Source organism: Astatotilapia calliptera, chromosome 3 (genome assembly GCF_964374335.1).
Source record: "Astatotilapia calliptera chromosome 3, fAstCal68.1, whole genome shotgun sequence".
NCBI lineage: Eukaryota > Metazoa > Chordata > Actinopteri > Cichliformes > Cichlidae > Astatotilapia > Astatotilapia calliptera.
The window spans coordinates 3277259-3295581 of record NC_137424.1 but is presented as its reverse complement, the minus strand read 5'-3'; the positions used below and the strand labels follow the sequence as shown (position 1 = coordinate 3295581).

Below are 18323 nucleotides of genomic sequence, written 5' to 3'. Positions count from 1 at the left end.
TGAGAAGTAACACACAATGAAGTCTTGATGCATCTCCATCATCCAGGAAAGTGAGTCTGTTGCTTCTGTTCATCTGGACGCAGCGTTTTGTGGGAGAAACGTGTCGTCATCATCAGGTGACGTCTTCAGTCTCAGCTGCAGGTTTCAGTCTTACAAACAGGACATTTGCATAAAGACTGAAACCTGCAGCTGCAGGAACGATGGGCTGGGAGCTCCGTTCCTTCATCTTAATTATGCAGATTCTCAGGACCATTGATCAACAACCACTGATCCATGTCCATGAGTCCCATTCACAGAGATGTGGGAATGGCTGCAGTCACAGCATGTAAGATGGAAATAAATGAGAAGGATTTAGCTGAAGTGGATTTGATTTATGTTAGTTCTTTTTTAACTTGTAGTTCTACATTGGAAGATTATTGTGATATTGAAATATAAAAATACATTTATATTCTATTATTTTCTCAAAATAAGCGTCACACTCGTGGAAGCCGGTGTAGCCGCCGAAACGCCTGCATTTATGGAGACTTTCAGCCCCAGGTAGGCCAGTTATGGATCTTTGGATCCACATTATGTCAGCAGCTCCACCGTGAACTGTGTTCAAACAAACACGCTCACGCCTCACAGACGACAGCTTACAGTCCTGTAGAGAGAAAGTGACTTCGTACAGCCCCGTCTTCAGTCTTGTGGAGATGATCTCGACGCTTTGGTGGATGTTACTAGCTCCTGTGCAGTATTTTGTAAAGACATGATTATACCCCGTAAGCGTGTTAAAATTTACGCTAACAATAAGCCATGGGTCACTAAAAGTGTCAAATCCTGTTTAAGGAAAAAGAGACAGGCCTTTAAAGAGGGGCTGTTACCGATTATCAGACAGCTACCAAGGAAATGAAAATCGAGACGTTGAAAGCAAAACAGACAAAAACCTTCTTGAAAGCAAATTTGCTGCAAAAACTTTTGGGTCTGCCTGGACTTGTATGAAAACCATAGCAGGGTTTCAAAATCCCCAGAGCAGCAGTCAGGTCATTTTAGATGTTTTAATTCAGACAGAGATTTTCAAATGCTTTAAACATGTTTTATGCTCGTTTTAGTTCTTCTGATTTCAGCGAGGATATTTGGGAACTGAAACAGAAACTGAGAGATACTCAGCACTTTATCATTGAACTCAGCGATGTTAAAAAGGCCTTTCATACAGTCAATGTGAACAAGAGCCAGGTCCTGATAATATTAGTGGCCGCCTAATTAAATCTTGTGCTGATGAACTCAGGCCTATATTTCAGGTTATTTTGAACAAATCCCTGCAAACACAACATGTGCCCTCTCTTTGCAAAGAAGCAGTCGTGGTTCCTGTCCCTAAATCTAAACGACTTCAGGCCTGTTGCCTCACTTCAGTTGTAATGAAAGTCTTTGAAAAAATCCTCAGAAATGTGATTATGAAGAGACTGAAGGTCAGCTGGATCCAATGCAGTTTGCATACAGGCCCAACAGAGGAGTGGAGGACGCACTTTTGACTTTACTAAATCTGATTCTTAAACATGTAGAGAGTAAAGGGACTTTTGCAAGACTTCTTTTCATTGATTTTTCTTCGGCTTTTAATACAACACAGCCCCATATTTTAATTAAAAGACTTTTAGAACAGTTTGAAATCAGGAAAAACCTGCTGGGCTGGATTTTAGATTTTCTAACTGACAGGTCACAAAGAGTGAGAATAAATGGGGTTCTGTCTGACCCAGTGTTCTCCTCCACAGGTTCTCCTCAAGGCTGCGTCCTATCGCCCTTATTATTCACTCTCTATACAAACATGTGTCAGGGCAGACATGAAAACAGGGTCATTATTAAATATGCAGATGACTCTGTTATTGTCAGCTCAGGTGCGTCTGCCTCCGCTGCAGCGGCGCTGCAGACCACGCCCACCACACGCAGTAACCAGGTAAAATACATACTTGGGCAGAATTTTGCAAAATATCTATCTTTCATTTTGTAGCAGCATAGAGCTTTTTTCCAATTATTTTTTAAAAGTCAGGTCAAGGCTCCAAAAGCCCAAAGGCGATATAACAGTTTGTGTTTGCTACATGGATCATTGTAGTTCAGCTTTCCTTTGTTATGTTTCTTTAAGAGCTCAAAATGTGTTCATTACATAAATCAAATGTAATTTCCTCTGTAGCACTTCATGGATTTCATAAGCAACACACTGTAGTTGTTCACACAAAGCATAAAGGTAAAAACAATATACACAGTGTTATCTTCATTTTAGATGTCACAAAGTATTTGCGGCTCCCAGTGTTTTCCCGAACCCTGACCCTTTGCGTGGAAACCGGGTCCAAAAGGCTCTTTGGGTGTTAAAGGTTGCTGACCCCTGCACTAGGCCCAACTGACACATATATTTGATTCCAAATACAAAAATAATGTGTAACCTGCTGGAAGAATGTAGGAGGTTGAGACAGGATCTCAACACTTGGTGTCTGCAACAAAAGACAACAATATGTGGGCCGATCGTGGCTCAAGAGTTGGCAGCTCGTCTTGTAATCGGAAGGTTGCCGGTTCGAGCCCCGGCTCGGACAGTCTCGGTCGTTGTGTCCTTGGGCAAAAAAGCACTTTGGGGTCCTTAGGGACGAGTAAAGCGCTCTACAAATACAGGCCATGTAATGGCAGAAACGTTCTCAGTGTAAATCCTGACTAGTTCATTAACTACAGATCAGTTTCAGTGAACATTATTCACAGAGGGATCTGAGTTCCTTATACCAGACTCTACAGAAACTGTAACACTGTGCAGCTCTGCGACTCAACAATATGACAACAATGTAACACACACTAGAATCATCAAATAAAGCCCCACTAACCACTAGAACTAGAACTAACTAACTAGCACTGGACACTTGCATATTAGAGATTTCTACCACCATAGGAGGCGAGATATCATCCTTGAACCAGAGCATCCAGCCCTCAATTTCGGACATAAAAAGCGACGTGGCCAGGCATGATAACACTTTGACTGAACTGCAGGACTGTGCCTCGAACCACTCTGACACCATCGCCACTCTCCAGGCCACTGTGGAGCGTTTGTCTGCGGAGGTAAAGAAGTTAGATGAGAGATGTGGAGCTCTTGAGGCGCTCCAGGAGGAATCATTTAAGAACTGCAGGACTGTGCCTCGAACCACTCTGACACCATCACCACTCTCCAGGCCACTGTGGAGCGTTTGTCTGCGGAGGTAAAGAAGTTAGATGAGAGATGTGGAGCTCTTGAGGCGCTCCAGGAGGAATCATTTAAGAACTGCAGGAGAAGGCACAGAGGGACCCAAGATGACTGAGTTGGTTCACACCTGTTGGCGGAGGCGCTATCTCTCGAGGAGAAGCCACTCATCGATCGAGCACATAGAGCGAATCGCCAGCGTCCCAAACAAAGTCATCTTCCTCGGCCCATCATCTTGAGATTGCACTACTACCACATTGGTGAGGAGATTCTGCTGAAAGCTGCAGAGAACAAGAACCTGATGTATAAGGGTTTTTAAAATAAACATCCTCCCAGATTTCCCTCCCTCTGTTGGAAACGCAGAGCCGCATTTGCAAATATGAGAGGAAGACTACGTGGGATGACCGGCGTCAGGTACAGACTGCTATACCCTGCAAAGCTGTTAGTGACCCATGGTGATGTGAGGAAAAGCTTTACCGATCCCAAAGAGACCGTAGACTACGCGGAGAAGCACCTCTCCCACCCACCTTCAAATGTATTAAAAGCAAGGATATATCTATATGTCTAACGCTGACACAGCACTGTGTTTCTTCTTTTCCCTTTATGTTCCATATAAAGGTGAATATGGAGCGTTTATGGAGCTCGTTTATTGACCAGCTGTCAGTTAGAAGGTAAGAGTTACTAGGTTAACAGAGGTTAGCAGTAACAGTACGGGGAAGTATATTGTGTTGTTCTTTTGTTGTTTTTTATTTTATCCTACTTTACTTTGTTATTTTGATTTTACCTGTTGTGAGTGCTTCCCGTAATTCTCCTTTTTCTTGCGCCGCTGCGGCCAGAGTTCACAACATTACATATTTTTGTATCTATAAACAAGAAGCTGACACTCTCCAGACTTTATCAAAGGTGTGAGCGTCACAGCAGAGGCCTTTGTGTCAACGTAGCTGAAGACAAAACACAGAAACACATGAAGGAGATTTTCCTGGCCTGGATTTTATACAAATATTCTGCAGTACATCAAAAATGAAAGAAAACCATTAGTCAACATATGAACATCACCTCTGAAGTTACAGAGCTTTGATTGGAGACACAGCTGAGCGTTTTGCATTTTGCATAATTAATTACATAATTAATGATGTAACCATAATTAAATGGTTACATCATCTTTAAAGTCCCCAGAGATCAGGAAAAGGGCCTGAGGGTGCTGTGTTTGGAGTCTGCTGGTTACAGTGTGCAGGACCTCACAGGCTGCTGCAGCGTTAGCAGAGGGCGGGACATACACAGCTATCATAATCACGTGTGTAAACTCTCGTGGTAGATAGTACGGTCTCATGCTAACCGCTAGCAGCTCAATGTCCTTACAGCATAGCGTCTCTTTGATAGAGAAATGCCCAGAGTTACACCATCTATCGTTCACAAACACAGCCAGACCCCCTCCTCCCTTCTTACCACTCTCCGCTGTTCTGTCATAAGAGGCTCAGCAGCTAAAGCAGCACACCTGGGTCTCCCAGCCTATTAAAAGCAGCCCTTTGCTTCACCTGCTTCACTAAACATTATTATTTTAAGCAGAGTGGTGTGATTTATGTAGGCATTGCTGTGTGACAGGATGACTTTTCTTGCACACCCACCAAATGAGGGCGCACATGCTTCCACGCCCACTGGTGACTGCACACATCCTTTCAAGGAAGCATTTCATTCATCCCTAACAAATGGAACAAAACACTGTGCAGCGTGTTCAGGTTTGAACGTGGCCCTGGCCTCTCTCTGCATCCACCTGGCACATGCAACACACATCCACTCCCTGCTGAACTGCTTGTATTTGATGTGTTGAAGTTTTGGTAAAGTTTGAATAAATTCCACTTTATTTATAGGAACATTTCATCTGTGGACTCCTGCTTCCCCTCTCCTTGAGCCAGTTTGTGACGGGAACATGACATAAGAAAAGTAATTTATCCCTTTTTGATTCTGTGTATCTGGCGCTCATCCAGTGAGTTCACACTTGGCAGAAACAGACTGAATTTGTCTGGAGAACTTTGGCTTCAGCCAAGTTAGATAAACACACTGTGTCTCTGTCAAAACAGCAGTGTAGTTGTGGCACCCCTGTGAGGGAATGAGCACATGAATATTATTTTGTGTAAAACACTCATGTAACGGGACATTTTTCATTGCTATATGTATTTATTTTCAGTTTCTTTAAGAGGATAGAAAATCCATGTAACAGGGATTCATTTTATGTTAGAAAGCAGTGAGGGCGGAACTTTGGTGCTTGCTCCGGGGTTTCGGGGAGCAGTAAGTGGAGCCCACCTTCCGCTGCTTCCTCAGACACGTTCTGGAGGAAAGCAGAGACGCATCGTGTCTTCCTTACTCTGCTCTTCACCTGCTTTTACAGGTCGGTACATGGTGCTCGCACCGAAAATGTTGTTTATTGTCACCATGGTTACCCAGGTTAATGTGAATGGGAGAGTTAAGGCGGTCCGCCAAAGTTATTTATATGTAAACACGGGAGAAAACCAGAGGAGTGTCCCGCGCGACCGCACCGCGAGCCCGCTCGTTAGGTGGAGCGCTCGTGAAGCAGAGTCAGTGCGCTCCTATGCTCTGTGCAAACGTGTTGTAATGCTCCAATCAAATCAGTTCTGTGAGATGTGAATGTTAATAGTTCTGTTAAAGTGACTGAGTAGATTAGCTAGTGTAACACAAGCACTCTGAGCAACTCTGTGTAGCTAACAGAGGCATTCATGGGTTGATTAAACAAGCTGTGTTTCATGATGCACTAAATAGTGATTTTGCCAGTAAATTACTGGAGGGAACAAATGTAATGTATTTACCAATGCTGTTATTGAATAGAACTGTTTAGCCAGTAAGACACTGCAGAAGACAATGTGATGTGTTTATTGATATGATAAAAGGATGTAGCTGTTATGGAAAGAAGTGTGAACTTGAGAAACTGAACCAGTTAAAAAGAGTATATTTCACTGATGTTGTGAAATAAGTAAATGTAATTGATGTGAATGAGGAAGCAGCTGAACAGTATATTGAAAGCTCATGTTTAGTGTTTTATAGCATTTATTTGTGTGAAATAAATCAGACTCAGACACGTTCTGGAGGAAAGCAGAGACGCATCGTGTCTTCCTTACTCTGCTCTTTACCTGCTTTTACAGGTAACATATTTGTCATCGAGCTCTTCATCCTTGGGACCCGTAACATAGTAACTTCTTCATTGTTATACTTCTATAGTTTTCCCATTTTGTGAGCTGTGGATGTGGAAAGTGTCTCAGTGACACATCCACATGAAAACGGCGTTACCTTCGTTCATTTGCACGTCAAATGAACGAGCTGTTTGGACTTTAACGTCACAGCTGATGCTTCGATACTCGAACTCAAGAGTTCAGCTTCCACTCAGAGGTACAAGTACACACAGCAAAGATAAACGTGTACACAAGGTGGAACCCACAAGTGCACAGCTCCAACCAGAGATGGGAAGTAATCCGATTACTTTTTTCAAGAAACGAGTAAAGTGAGGGATTACTATTGCAAAAAAGGTAATTAGATTACTGTTACTTTCCCGTAAGCACGCTGCGTTACTGCGTTACTAAAACCGCAGCTGTGTGCAGATGAACAATGGATAATCTATCGAGTGTGGAGAGAGTGTGAGCGTGCAGCGTTTAAAGCGTGGAAGCACTGACCTTACTTTGAGTTTGACTCTGTAAAAAGTGACAAAAACATTAGCATCCGCTGTTCACTGCGTCTGAAGACAACATGCTCACTCACTATGTGTTAATGGGCATGCTTATTTATAACTTTGATAAAATGTCATAAAAATAATTCCATGCCAGCTCACCATTGGTGATCAGGTAGTTTCTGTTCCAGTTCCAGTCCCATAAATCATGAAGCTTGCTGCCAGAAAAGCTTCAAATCTCCTTTGAAAGCTGTTTGTGGTCTTGATTGTGGGAGCTTCAGTTGTCTGACTCCAGCTGCCACACAGTGCTCACTGATATCATTTGCAAAAACCCCAGTGTGACAATATTTATCAGTGAAGCAGAAATCAGGAAGTGACGACTTTTCTTTGAACATTTGCTAAGGCTAAGCTGTGCTTTCTACCACAGTTGGGAATTTCCTGGTTTACAACAAATTATTGTGTCAACACCGCATAAGATTTCAAACTACAGGAAAATCACTGGAGTTATAAGAGGCAGACAACGACACACACACCACATGCATGCTGTTGCTATTTATTGTGGATTAACCTGCCAAGGGCAAGAACAAAATAATTCTGCCTCTAATACAGGAAATCATAGCTTTCCTGTATTTCCTCCATTGTTGGCATGCTGGTTAGTGCTGTTGCTCCACAGTAAGAAGCTCCTGGGCTAAATTATCCATGAATGTAAACGGCTGTGTGTTTCTATCTGATAGACTGGTGAGCTGTCCAGGGTGTACCCTGCCTGGTAACCTATCACTTCAGGGTTATTTCCCAGCCCTGCTGCTACCAGGATAGAGATAGGAGGACGGTAGTTGTTGTAGACCCATTCAATTTCAATTGAAGGATTAAAATGTTCCAGGAGCACAACTTACTCCATCTGAACATGTTTCAATCGTGTTTTATGAACACAACATGCAGCTTTACTGAATATGAAAAGGTTGTGTTGATTTAACTCAGTTGTTTAAGTTTCTGCCAAAGCAAAACCTTTGTGTACAACCAGTGTCCACTATTGAATCAAGTAAATCCAACATGTTTTTGTCAGTGCAAAAGGAGTTACGGTGCCTGTATTCCTGCACAATATTGTCCCGGGAGGGAGGAAAACTTTCTGGTGAAGTTTTGGTTGATTTTTGGGTTTTGCTTGACACTAGGTTGATTTTATCAGTGAGGTTTGGATTGTTTTCTTTCTCTAAGAGAGAGAAAGATGGTTTTATGCTTGGACATGTTTGCAATGGGCCCCAGTATTTGTTACTTTATTAGTATTTTATTGGTTGCGTTTGTTTGTGCTTTTGTTACAGTGCACTGAGATAAGAACATCTGAGAGGTGTGATCCACCGGTGGTGATATTTTGGTATTTTGTGAGTTCCCGATTTAACAAATCAGCTCTTTAATCCAGACCTGAGAGGTTGAACTTTAAAGCGCTATAAAATATTCTTACTGGAAACAGTGGCAAAGTGTTTTTCTCCATGATTATAATGGGCTTGGGAGAAATTCACTTATATGTGACATTGATCACATGAGAAGTCCTGAGCCTAAAAGGATTGCAGCGAGTCAATCCAGTCCAAAAACAAGGAGCTGTTTTCCTTTAAAATGATGACGTCATCTTGCTGGTGATGGAGGCTCGAATAGGCTGCGCGTGAGACTCCATTATCAGCAATATCTGGTATGAATGTGTGTGGATGTATGCATGTGACTGGACTGTGATGGACTGACGACTAAAAGTTTAACTGACTTGATACTGAGACAAAAACGGTGCCGACTTTAGGATTAGTGAATGTCCACAACAATTCACCCAGCCTGTAGAAGAAGGGTGGAGGTTTTGTCTTGCTTTGTTTGTGCAGGAGCAGAAGGATGACAGAGACTAAAGGGGGAGGCTGTAGCTTCACACGAGTGTGAGCTGCAGACTGAACCCTTTGGTTGCTAATGTTGAGTCACTGATGTTTGCATTAAGAAAATTGTGTTTTATTAGCTGTGTTTTAATTAAGGTATCAGATTATATTGTTGGGAATGTTAAATGCTAAAGTGAAGAAAAGCTTTGATTTCACTCATGACTGAACATGTTATTATTAACCATAGCAGACCACTGTAAAGAGTCAATTAACTGTTATAGAGGAAAAAAAGGCCAAAAACTCTGTTAATACCTATGAATAACAGGCAATGATAGACTTGTCACATTCAAAATAGAGATATGTAATAACAAACACGGGTCCGTGTCATTTAGGTTCTCCATTGAAATAGTCAATCATTTAGAAAGGTAGAATATATATATATATATATATATATATATATATATATATATATATATATATATATATATATATATATATGTCTCAACGCTGTTTCTCAATAATATTAAAAACCTAAAAACTATTGTTGTGGAAGATAGAAGTCACTGTGACAGCCCTCTGACTGTGGAGGACGTTCGTAATCCTATTTCTGCACTTAAGGCCAACAAATCTCCCGGCACAGATGGTTTAACTGCAGAGTTTTATGAATCATTTTCTAATCTCCTGGCTCCGTTCTTACTGCAGCTTTTCATAGGAAGTGTAGAGAATAACATCCTCCCTCCTACTCTTACTCAGGGTCTCATAACACTTATTCCAAAGCCAAACAAAGACTTACTGTTTATTGATAATTGGAGACCCATCTGTCTGCTCAATGATGACTATGAGATTATGGCTTTAGTACTTGCTAACAGAATGAAAGAGTTCTTGGACACAATTATCGATGAGACACAATCAGGCTTTATGAGAAACGGACACCTTTCTAAGAACATGAGACTGGTTTTAGATCTACTTGATTACTCTGATTTGGTATCTGACTATAGCTTCATTCTCTTCCTGTATTTTTAAAAGGCTTTTGATACAATTGAACATCAATTTATTTTCCACTCTTTGGAAAAATTTGGCATTTTTCTGTAAAGCTATCAAAACCTTGTACACGAATGGCAATAGCTCAATTAAAATGATTAAGACTCCACCCCGAGATTTGACCTGTTATACAAGGAATCAGCACAGCTGATAAGGAGCTCATCATCAGCCAGCTAGCTGATGACACCACACTCTTCTTGAAGAATGCAAATCAAATCCGTCCAGCCCTTAGTGTTATTAGTGATTTCTCTGAGGCATCTGCTTTATGTCGAAATCTAAAAAAAATGTGAATTACTAGCAATTAAAGGCAACAGATATTATGATACAGACTTATAATCTGCACCCATGTTTTTTCTACATTCTATAAAGTGAGCGCGAGAGCCCTCGGTGCGCCTGCGCGCTGCTGAAGTCAAAGTAAACTTTATTGTCATCTCCGCTACAGACAGTCCAGCATATAGAGAGACGAGACGACGAGGCTGCAGTTACAGCGGTGCAAGTAAACAAACAATAAATATAAGAAGAGTAAGAAAATAAATCTACACTTTAGGACTCGGGGTAAAGGATCAATAACAATTTAAATTTATAATTTACAGTTTGATGATTTAAAGTCTCACACAACCCGTCAAAAGGGGCGGGGCCGGCTGCTTCCAAGTAGAGCACATTTCATTTATAATGATGTAAATCCAAGCCCATCATGGATTCACGATCTGAATCCTGGGTTGTGTGAAATCCCAGAAATCAACCTTAGACAAAGTGAATCTGTGAACTAAGGTGTAGGTCTGTTAGGTTAATTGTGCTGATCCTCGGGTTGGGGGATTTGTGTTTGTACTGGAGCGCAAAATTCAAACCAATGGAAGATGGACAACAAAAGTTCAAAGCCATCAGGTGCTCAGTTTATGTATTTATTTTTGGCCTACATCAGTAAGAAATGCCAAATTATATACACAAAGTTACAGGAATCACCACTCCTGTTATTCATGATGATTTCAGTAACATCACATAATAACATGTAACGTTATTATGTGATGTGCGTACTGTTAATGCTGATACTGTGGTGAAATTCTCTGCTTCTTTTGTGTATTCTGCATCTATTACGTCAGATTGTCTTATCCCTCATATGGTTGAGGATTTTGCCAATACCCTGTTAACTACATGTTCCTCCATCCTCGACACTGTGGCACCTATTAAAATGAAGCGCCCCAGAACTTACTCACAATGTTGGTTAAGTGACTCTGTTCGCGCTCTACGACGTGCGTGTCGGCGGGATGAGAGAAGGTGGAGGAAAGATAAACTTCAGGCATCTTACGACATCCTACGTACTAGTCGCTTGAAGTTTCAAACTGCTGCCAAAATGGCTAAAGCAGCTTTTCTTTCAAAAGTTATCTCTACCAATGGTAACAATCCTCGAATTTTATTTAAAATTTTTAACTCTGTGGTCAACCCCTGCCCCACTATGCCGCTGCCATGCTCCACGGTTCTTTGCGAACAATTTTTAAATTATTTTTTAGATAAAGTCTCATCTCTTAAATCTGCTCTTCCTTTAATGACAGGCCCTGTGTTTACCCCTGACTGTTCCTCTTCCTTCTATCAGTTTGAACCCGTTTCACTCCCTACTCTTAAGCGTCTGGTTGAACAACTGAACAATACTAATCTCGTATATGATGTTCTTCCATCTCGTATAGTTAAGGACTGTTTCAGTGCAATTGGACCTAGTATATTCTCCCTTTTGAACTCTTCTTTGCTCTCTGGTTGCGTACCATCAGCCTTTAAACATGCTATAATTCAGCCTGTTCTTAAAAAAAGGAACCTCGATTATAATGATTATGCGAACTATAGGCCGATTTCCAAGCTTCCGTTCTTGGCCAAAATTCTTGAGAAGATAGTGTTGCTTCAACTCCAGGCCTACCTGGATGAGAATAGCATTAATGATAAATTCCAATCGGCCTTCAAACCACATCATAGCACTGAGTCAGCGCTGCTCCGAGTTCTCAATGACCTTCTACTAATGGCTGACAATGGACGCTCCTCGGTCCTAGTGCTATTGGATTTATCGTCGGCTTTCGATATGGTTGATCATAAAATCCTATTGGCGAGACTTGAGCACACTGTAGACATCAAGGGTGTCCTTGGATTGGTTTAAATCATACTTGTCCAATCGGCTCTCCTCGGTTAACTTGGCCACTTCCTCTTCCTCCGCTGCACCTGTCTGTTGTGGTGTCCCTCAGGGATCTGTGTTAGGCCCTACTCTGTTCTCATTGTACATGCTTCCATTAAGCGCTATCTTTGAGAAATATCACATCGCTTTTCATTATTATGCCGATAACATTCAGATCTACTTTGAGTTAAATGATGACCTAGCTTTGTCCTTGAATAGTTTTCGAGGGTGCATGTGTGAGGTCAGGCAATGGCTCCTGGCAAATACTCTTATCCTTAATGATAAGAAAACTGAAATTGTGGTCTTTGGCAGTGACGTCCTTCGTGCCAAACTTCGTGATGCTTTTGGTTTTCTCACTAGCTCCTTTTCCGACACTGTTAGGGATTTGGGCGTGTTACTTGACAGCTCATTTAAACTTGATAGACAAGTGTCTACTGTTGTCAGATCCAGTTTTTACCAACTCCGCCTTATTTCTAAGGCCAGGCAGTATATCCCGCATAAAGACCTGGAAAAACTCATCCATGCCTTTGTAACTTCGAGGCTGGATTACTGCAATTCACTCTATTTTGGACTCCACTCTGCCCTCCTCCATAGATTACAGACAGTCCAAAATGCTGCTGCACGCATTCTAACCAAACCTAAGAAGTTTGCCCACATTACTCCCGTCCTAGCTGATTTGCACTGGTTGCCTGTGAAATACCGTATCCAATTTAAAATTCTGCTGTTTACTTTTAAAATCACTAATAACACAGCACCGAGCTATCTTAAGGAACTCTTAAGCTTATATGTTCCTGCTAGGGCTTTAAGATCATCCTCACAGTTACTGTTATTGCAGCCTAGATCTCGGCTGAAGTCTAGAGGTGATCGAGCGTTTGCCCTGGCCGCACCAGAGTTGTGGAACAACCTTCCCATTGGCATTCGGGCGTCTGACTCTATTCAATCTTTTAAATCACGGCTTAAAACGTATTTGTTTAATCTTGCGTTTTCTACCGGTTAAATGCTGGCCTTGTTTGCAGTGATTTATTTTACTAATTTTCCTATCTTGCTTTTTATTTGCGCTGTGTATGTCTTATCCCCATTGTGTGTTGATGGCACAGTTATATTGTGCTATAGTTATATTTTTTCTATTGGTGGCTTTTTCCTGTGAACATAATTCTACACTTTTATTTTTATGACTCTGATTATACTTGTGTTAATTTGTTCTATGTTAAGCACTTTGGCATGCCGTTGGTTTTTAAATGTGCTCTATAAATAAAGATTGTTGTTGTTGTTGTTGTTGTTGTCCTGTAAGCACAGTCTGCCTGTGCCTTTTCTCTGCAAATGAACATTTTCAGCCAATATAGGTAATACATCAACATGGCTGCCGTGGCTAAGTTAGGAATATTTATAATGTCATTTCCAAAACTTGCATATGATCTGCAATTTGTAGCAGATCTACTGACTGTCACAGAGCAGCTGGAGCAGTCTCAAATGCAGGTCAGTCCACTACTGCCACCTGTGGCCAAGTGCCATAGCTACTGCTGGATGAACTCGTGACACATCTGCACCTGTTTCTATGAACACATTTAGTCTGAGTGGCTGCACTTACACTGGTGTATTCAACATATTGAAAGAGGCCAGCGATGTGGATTGTCAAGACTCAAACCAATCCACATTGCTGGCGTTGCATCTTTCAATGGCAGCAATGGCAGGTATCAGTGCTCAAAGCTTTTGTGTTTGTTTCCAACAAGTTGCCCACCTCGGGAAACAAAAATGTGTTCTTTTACTTGTCAGATGAACATATGAGACACTTTGACTCTTCAGTGCAGTGTGGAGCCTAACAAAGATCTGTTTTGTGTCCCAGCTGATCAGCAGGAGGAGGAGAGTCTGACGGAGCAGCAGAGGAACATTTTCAGCTACTTGGACTCAGCTCAGCCACTACAGAGGAAACAATGAGCTCAACACAGAAGGTGACAGACAGAGCAGGACCATATGACCAAAGATATTTATCACCATATACATCTGAACATTTGCCATAACGATGTAGCTGACGATAGAATTGACACCAGATAAAATACTTTACAGCTGCACAACTTTATTAAAAAGCCATCAATGTATTTTCACTGAAACAAGCAGCTGTTTATGTGCATTAAAGTTCTATAAAAATGTAACAGTGCAAATGCAAATTCCTCGCTGACAGTTTAACCAAAAGGCGTTTCCAGTGGAAACTGGCCGACACATCCTGAGCATAACCATGTATAATATCCGCTAAACTTCAGAAGAGGTTATACAGTCGTGGCCAAAAGGTTTGAGAATTGCATAAATATTGGAACCTGGAGAAGTTGCTGCTGAAGTTTTTATAATAGCATTTTGTCTGCACTCCAGAATGTTATGAGGAGTGATCAGATGAACTGCATCGTCCTTCTTTGCCATGAAAACGAACTTAATCCCCAAAAAGCCTTACCACTGCATTTCATTGCTGTCATCAAAGGACCTGCTGAGACCATTTCAGTGATCGTCTTCTTAACTCAGGTGAGAATGTTGGCGAGCACGAGGCTGGAGATCATCATGGCTGTATTCAGGTTCTGCAGCTTTAAAGTCCTCAAGGGCCGCGTACTCAAAGACCGCTAAGGCCGAAGTGCGAGGCTCGTAGGCTCGTGAAATGGGACGTCTAGCCTCCGTCGTGCTGCCCAGGTTGCCTAGCAACCATGATACTACCAGCTGGAAACGTTTCATACAGCTTTGTTTGACAGAAATGAAGGAGAACATATTTAGTTCATTTGTTTCTACATGAGCTCTGTGTGATTTGATGAGTATCTGAGGCTGAGACCACAGGACTGTGAAACATGATTGATGGGCTTCATTTCTGTGCTGCTGACTCTTCCTCCTCCTCTTCCTCACACTCTGCTGAGTTTGTCCTGGTGGATCATCAGGGCTGCAAAGCCTCACAGATGATGTGCAGCAGTGGGTCCCTCAGTCTGTCCTCACTCTGGACACTTGCAGTCGTCACACATGGAAATCAAATGTGTGATAAGCTGCAGGATTCAAACACAAGTGTAACTTATAAACACATGACACAGACTTCAGTTAGTCCAGAATAAGGCGTCCAGATTAGTGTGAAGATGTTTATACTATACTAATATTGATAAAATGCATAATAAACTTTCTTGGCTTAACAGCAGGTTGGATGTAATGTGTTAGAACTACCAGCAGGTGGGGATAAGAGACCTTTAAGGTGTTTGGTGCCACGCTCCACCTTCAGGTTTAAAACTAGTGTTAATGGAGTTTGAAGGTTGAGTTTGTTCCACGACTGCATTTCACTCACTGCCTCTGTTTGTATCTCTGTCACTGCAGGACCAACATGGAGCCAGAAGTCAGCGCTCTCAGGAGGCCGACAAACCTCACAGAAGAAAGGGAGAGAAAAAACACACCTGTGACGAGTGTGGGAAGAGTTTTACTGTGAGGGCTAAACTAAAACAGCATCAGGTCATCCACACTGGAGAGAGACCGTTCAGCTGTGACTTGTGTGGAAAGTCTTTTTCCTTGAAGCGTTCCCTAAAAACACACCAACTCATCCACAGTGGAGTTAAAGCGTACAGCTGTGATCAGTGTGGCAGAGCTTTTACTCACAGTAGCCACTTACAGAGTCATCTAGTTACCCACTCTGGAATTAAGGCATACAGCTGTGACATCTGTGGAAAAACTTTCAACCAGAGAGGGAACCGAAATATACACCTACGCATTCACACCAGACATGATGTGTACTGCTGTGAACAGTGTGGCAAACAGTTTATAACTCACACAGACTTACAACGACACATGTTTACCCACACTGAGGAGAGACCTTATCGATGTGACCTGTGTGAGAAGACTTTTAAATCTCCACATCACCTGAGACAACACCAACAGATCCACACCAGAAAGAGACTCTACAAGTGCAGCTACTGTGAGGTATGTATTTATATTGTTATCTTGTCATTTTAGCCTGACTGTTTGGAACAACTCTGCTCATTAAACTGTGTTAGCATGTTAGCAATTCTACTGCATGGAGAAGCAGCTCTGAGTGATTATTCAGATTTTCCTTTCAGTTATGATTTTAGTATTACTGTAGTATTATGGTGGTAGTATTGTAGTTATTGCAGCCCAGTAAACTGAGTGTGTTAACTGAAACAGTCAAATGTAGTTGGACGTCTGCAGAGATGCTCTTTATTTCAGGCGACGTTCAGGATACAAATGTTGAAGGACTGACTTACACTGTCTTTGTGTCTTTGTTTAGAAGCAGAGCGACACAGATGGATCCAGTTCTCAACCCTGTCATCACTGTGGTGGTGGGAAAGACTTTCATTGTGACCTCTGTGGAAAAACTTTCAGTTGGCAAAAGACCCTAAAAGTACATCAACGTAGACACACTGGAGACAAACTGAAATACTGCAAAGAATGTGGGAGAAGCTTCACCACACCAAGTGAGTTAAAACGACATGAACTGATTCACAGTGGGGTTAAAAAGCACCTCTGTGATCAGTGTGGGTCATCCTTCACCACTGCAGGTCAGCTTAAATCACACAAACAAGTCCACACAGGAGAGAAACCACACAAGTGCAGACACTGTGAGAGAAGCTTCTCACAGTCAGGTAATCGTAACATTCATGAACGTACACACATGGAAGGAAACTACAGCTGTGACCAGTGTGACAAGAGCTTCAGGAATCTCAGTTCATACTCTGCACACAAACGATCCCACGTTACTAATAAACTGTTTCACTGTTACCAATGTGCCCAAACATTCACCTCATTGTCTGCTCTGTGCAAACATCAGCACGATCACTCAGGGCTGAAATCACTCCCATCACTGGATCACAGTGAATCTGAAGACACAGAAAGATCCTCTGGTTTCTGTGTCAGACTCAAAAAGCTTGAGGTCAGGCTCCACAGAGTTCAGATAGAATCATTTAAACTTGTGTTGAACTGAACTGGTTGCTGGGCTGAACTTCTACATAATACAGATCTACATGGGATCTTCTTTTCTGTTGTTTTACTGAGTCAGTTTTGTCCTTTTTTCTCTGTCCTGGTTTTGCTCGTCTGTAATTGATTGAAACTCAGTCAAATAGTTCATTGTTCTCCAGCAAAACGTTTTGGAAACTCATGTTTAACCTTTAAAACTCTGACATGTTTTAGCACACAAGGCTTCATCGGGGAGTTCACTCATGATTGGACCATGAGAACAAAGGTTTTTAGTTCTTTCAAAGAGAGTCTTGGAGATGTTTGATGTTTCTGTTTTTCTGAAACCACCTGAAAGAAAAACTATTTTTCTTGCTTTATGTAGTGTGGAAGTTTTTAATGTGTTCACGTGAAGATGGTACAAATAAACTGTCCTTTCAGCTTTAGCTCCTAATTTATTCATTATTTATGGATGTAGCACAGCAGCCGTCTCTTGATTAACACATGGAGGGCTCGGGATCTGATGGTGTCGTCTCCCTAATTTGCCCACTCAGTAAATCTCACTCATGGCCAAGAAATTGAAATCAGAATCAGAATACTTTATTGATCCCTGGGGGAAATTATTTTTTGTTACAGTGCTCCATTTTAAACCAACATTAAGACAAGACAGACAATACACTAACTAAGAATAGTACAATATATACATATATATATATACATACATACATACATAAGTCACTCATAAATAAATAGCTGAACAAGAAACATGTGTAGTTGTAGCAGCAAACAGTGTGTTAAGTGGATGAGTTGTACAGGGAGATGGCCACAGGCAGGAATGATTTCCTGTGTCGTTCAGTGGTGCTTTTCGGTAATCTCAGTCTCTCACTGAACGTGCTCCTGTGACTGACCAGCATGTCATGGAGTGGGAGGGAGGTGTTATCCAACATAGTCTTTATCTTGGACAGCATCCGCCTCTCCGACACCACCTTGAGGGTGTCAAGCTCCATCCCCACAACATTACTGGCCTTACGGATCAGTTTATTGAGTCTGTTGGCATCTGCGACCCTCAGCCTGCTCCCCCAGCATGCAACAGCATAGAGGATCGCACTGGCCACAACAGACTCATAGAAAATCCTCAGCATTTTCTGGCAGATGTTGAAGGACCTCAGTCGCCTCAAAAAATAGAGACGACTCTGGCCCTTCCTGTAAAGTGCTGTGGTGTTTTTAGCCCAGTCCAGTTTATTGTCAATGTGTACTCCAAGGTATTTATAGTCCTCCACAATGTCAACACTGACCCCCTGGATTGAAACAGGGGTCAAGTGTTTCCTGGTCTTCCTGAAGTCCACGATCAGTTCCTTGGTCTTTGCCACGTTGAGCTGCAGATGATTCTGCTCACACCACGTGACAAAGGAGTCGACCACAGCCCGGTACTCTGTCTCATCATCCCTGCTGATGCATCCAACCACCGCAGAGTCATCAGAAAACTTCTGAAGATGGCAGGCC

General features: G+C 42.0%; 1 protein-coding gene across 1 annotated transcript; it reads left to right on the top strand.

Moving 5' to 3' along the window:
* The first annotated feature begins 4373 nt into the window (after positions 1-4373).
* On the top strand, positions 4374-17195 carry LOC145423806 (uncharacterized). Its single transcript, XM_080296663.1, has 4 exons — positions 4374-5573; positions 13747-13852; positions 15237-15833; positions 16159-17195. Exons 2-4 carry the CDS (start codon positions 13835-13837, stop codon positions 16849-16851), a joined length of 1308 nt encoding a protein of 435 aa, XP_080152789.1. The 5' UTR covers positions 4374-5573; positions 13747-13834; the 3' UTR covers positions 16852-17195.
* The last annotated feature ends 1128 nt before the right edge of the window (positions 17196-18323 follow it).

What these genes read in the sequence shown, in the direction of transcription:
- LOC145423806 (XM_080296663.1), top strand. An exon ending in ACAAGTGCAGCTACTGTGAG is followed by an intron (nt 15,834 to 16,158) that starts GTATGTATTTAT and finishes GTCTTTGTTTAG; the next exon opens with AAGCAGAGCGACACAGATGG.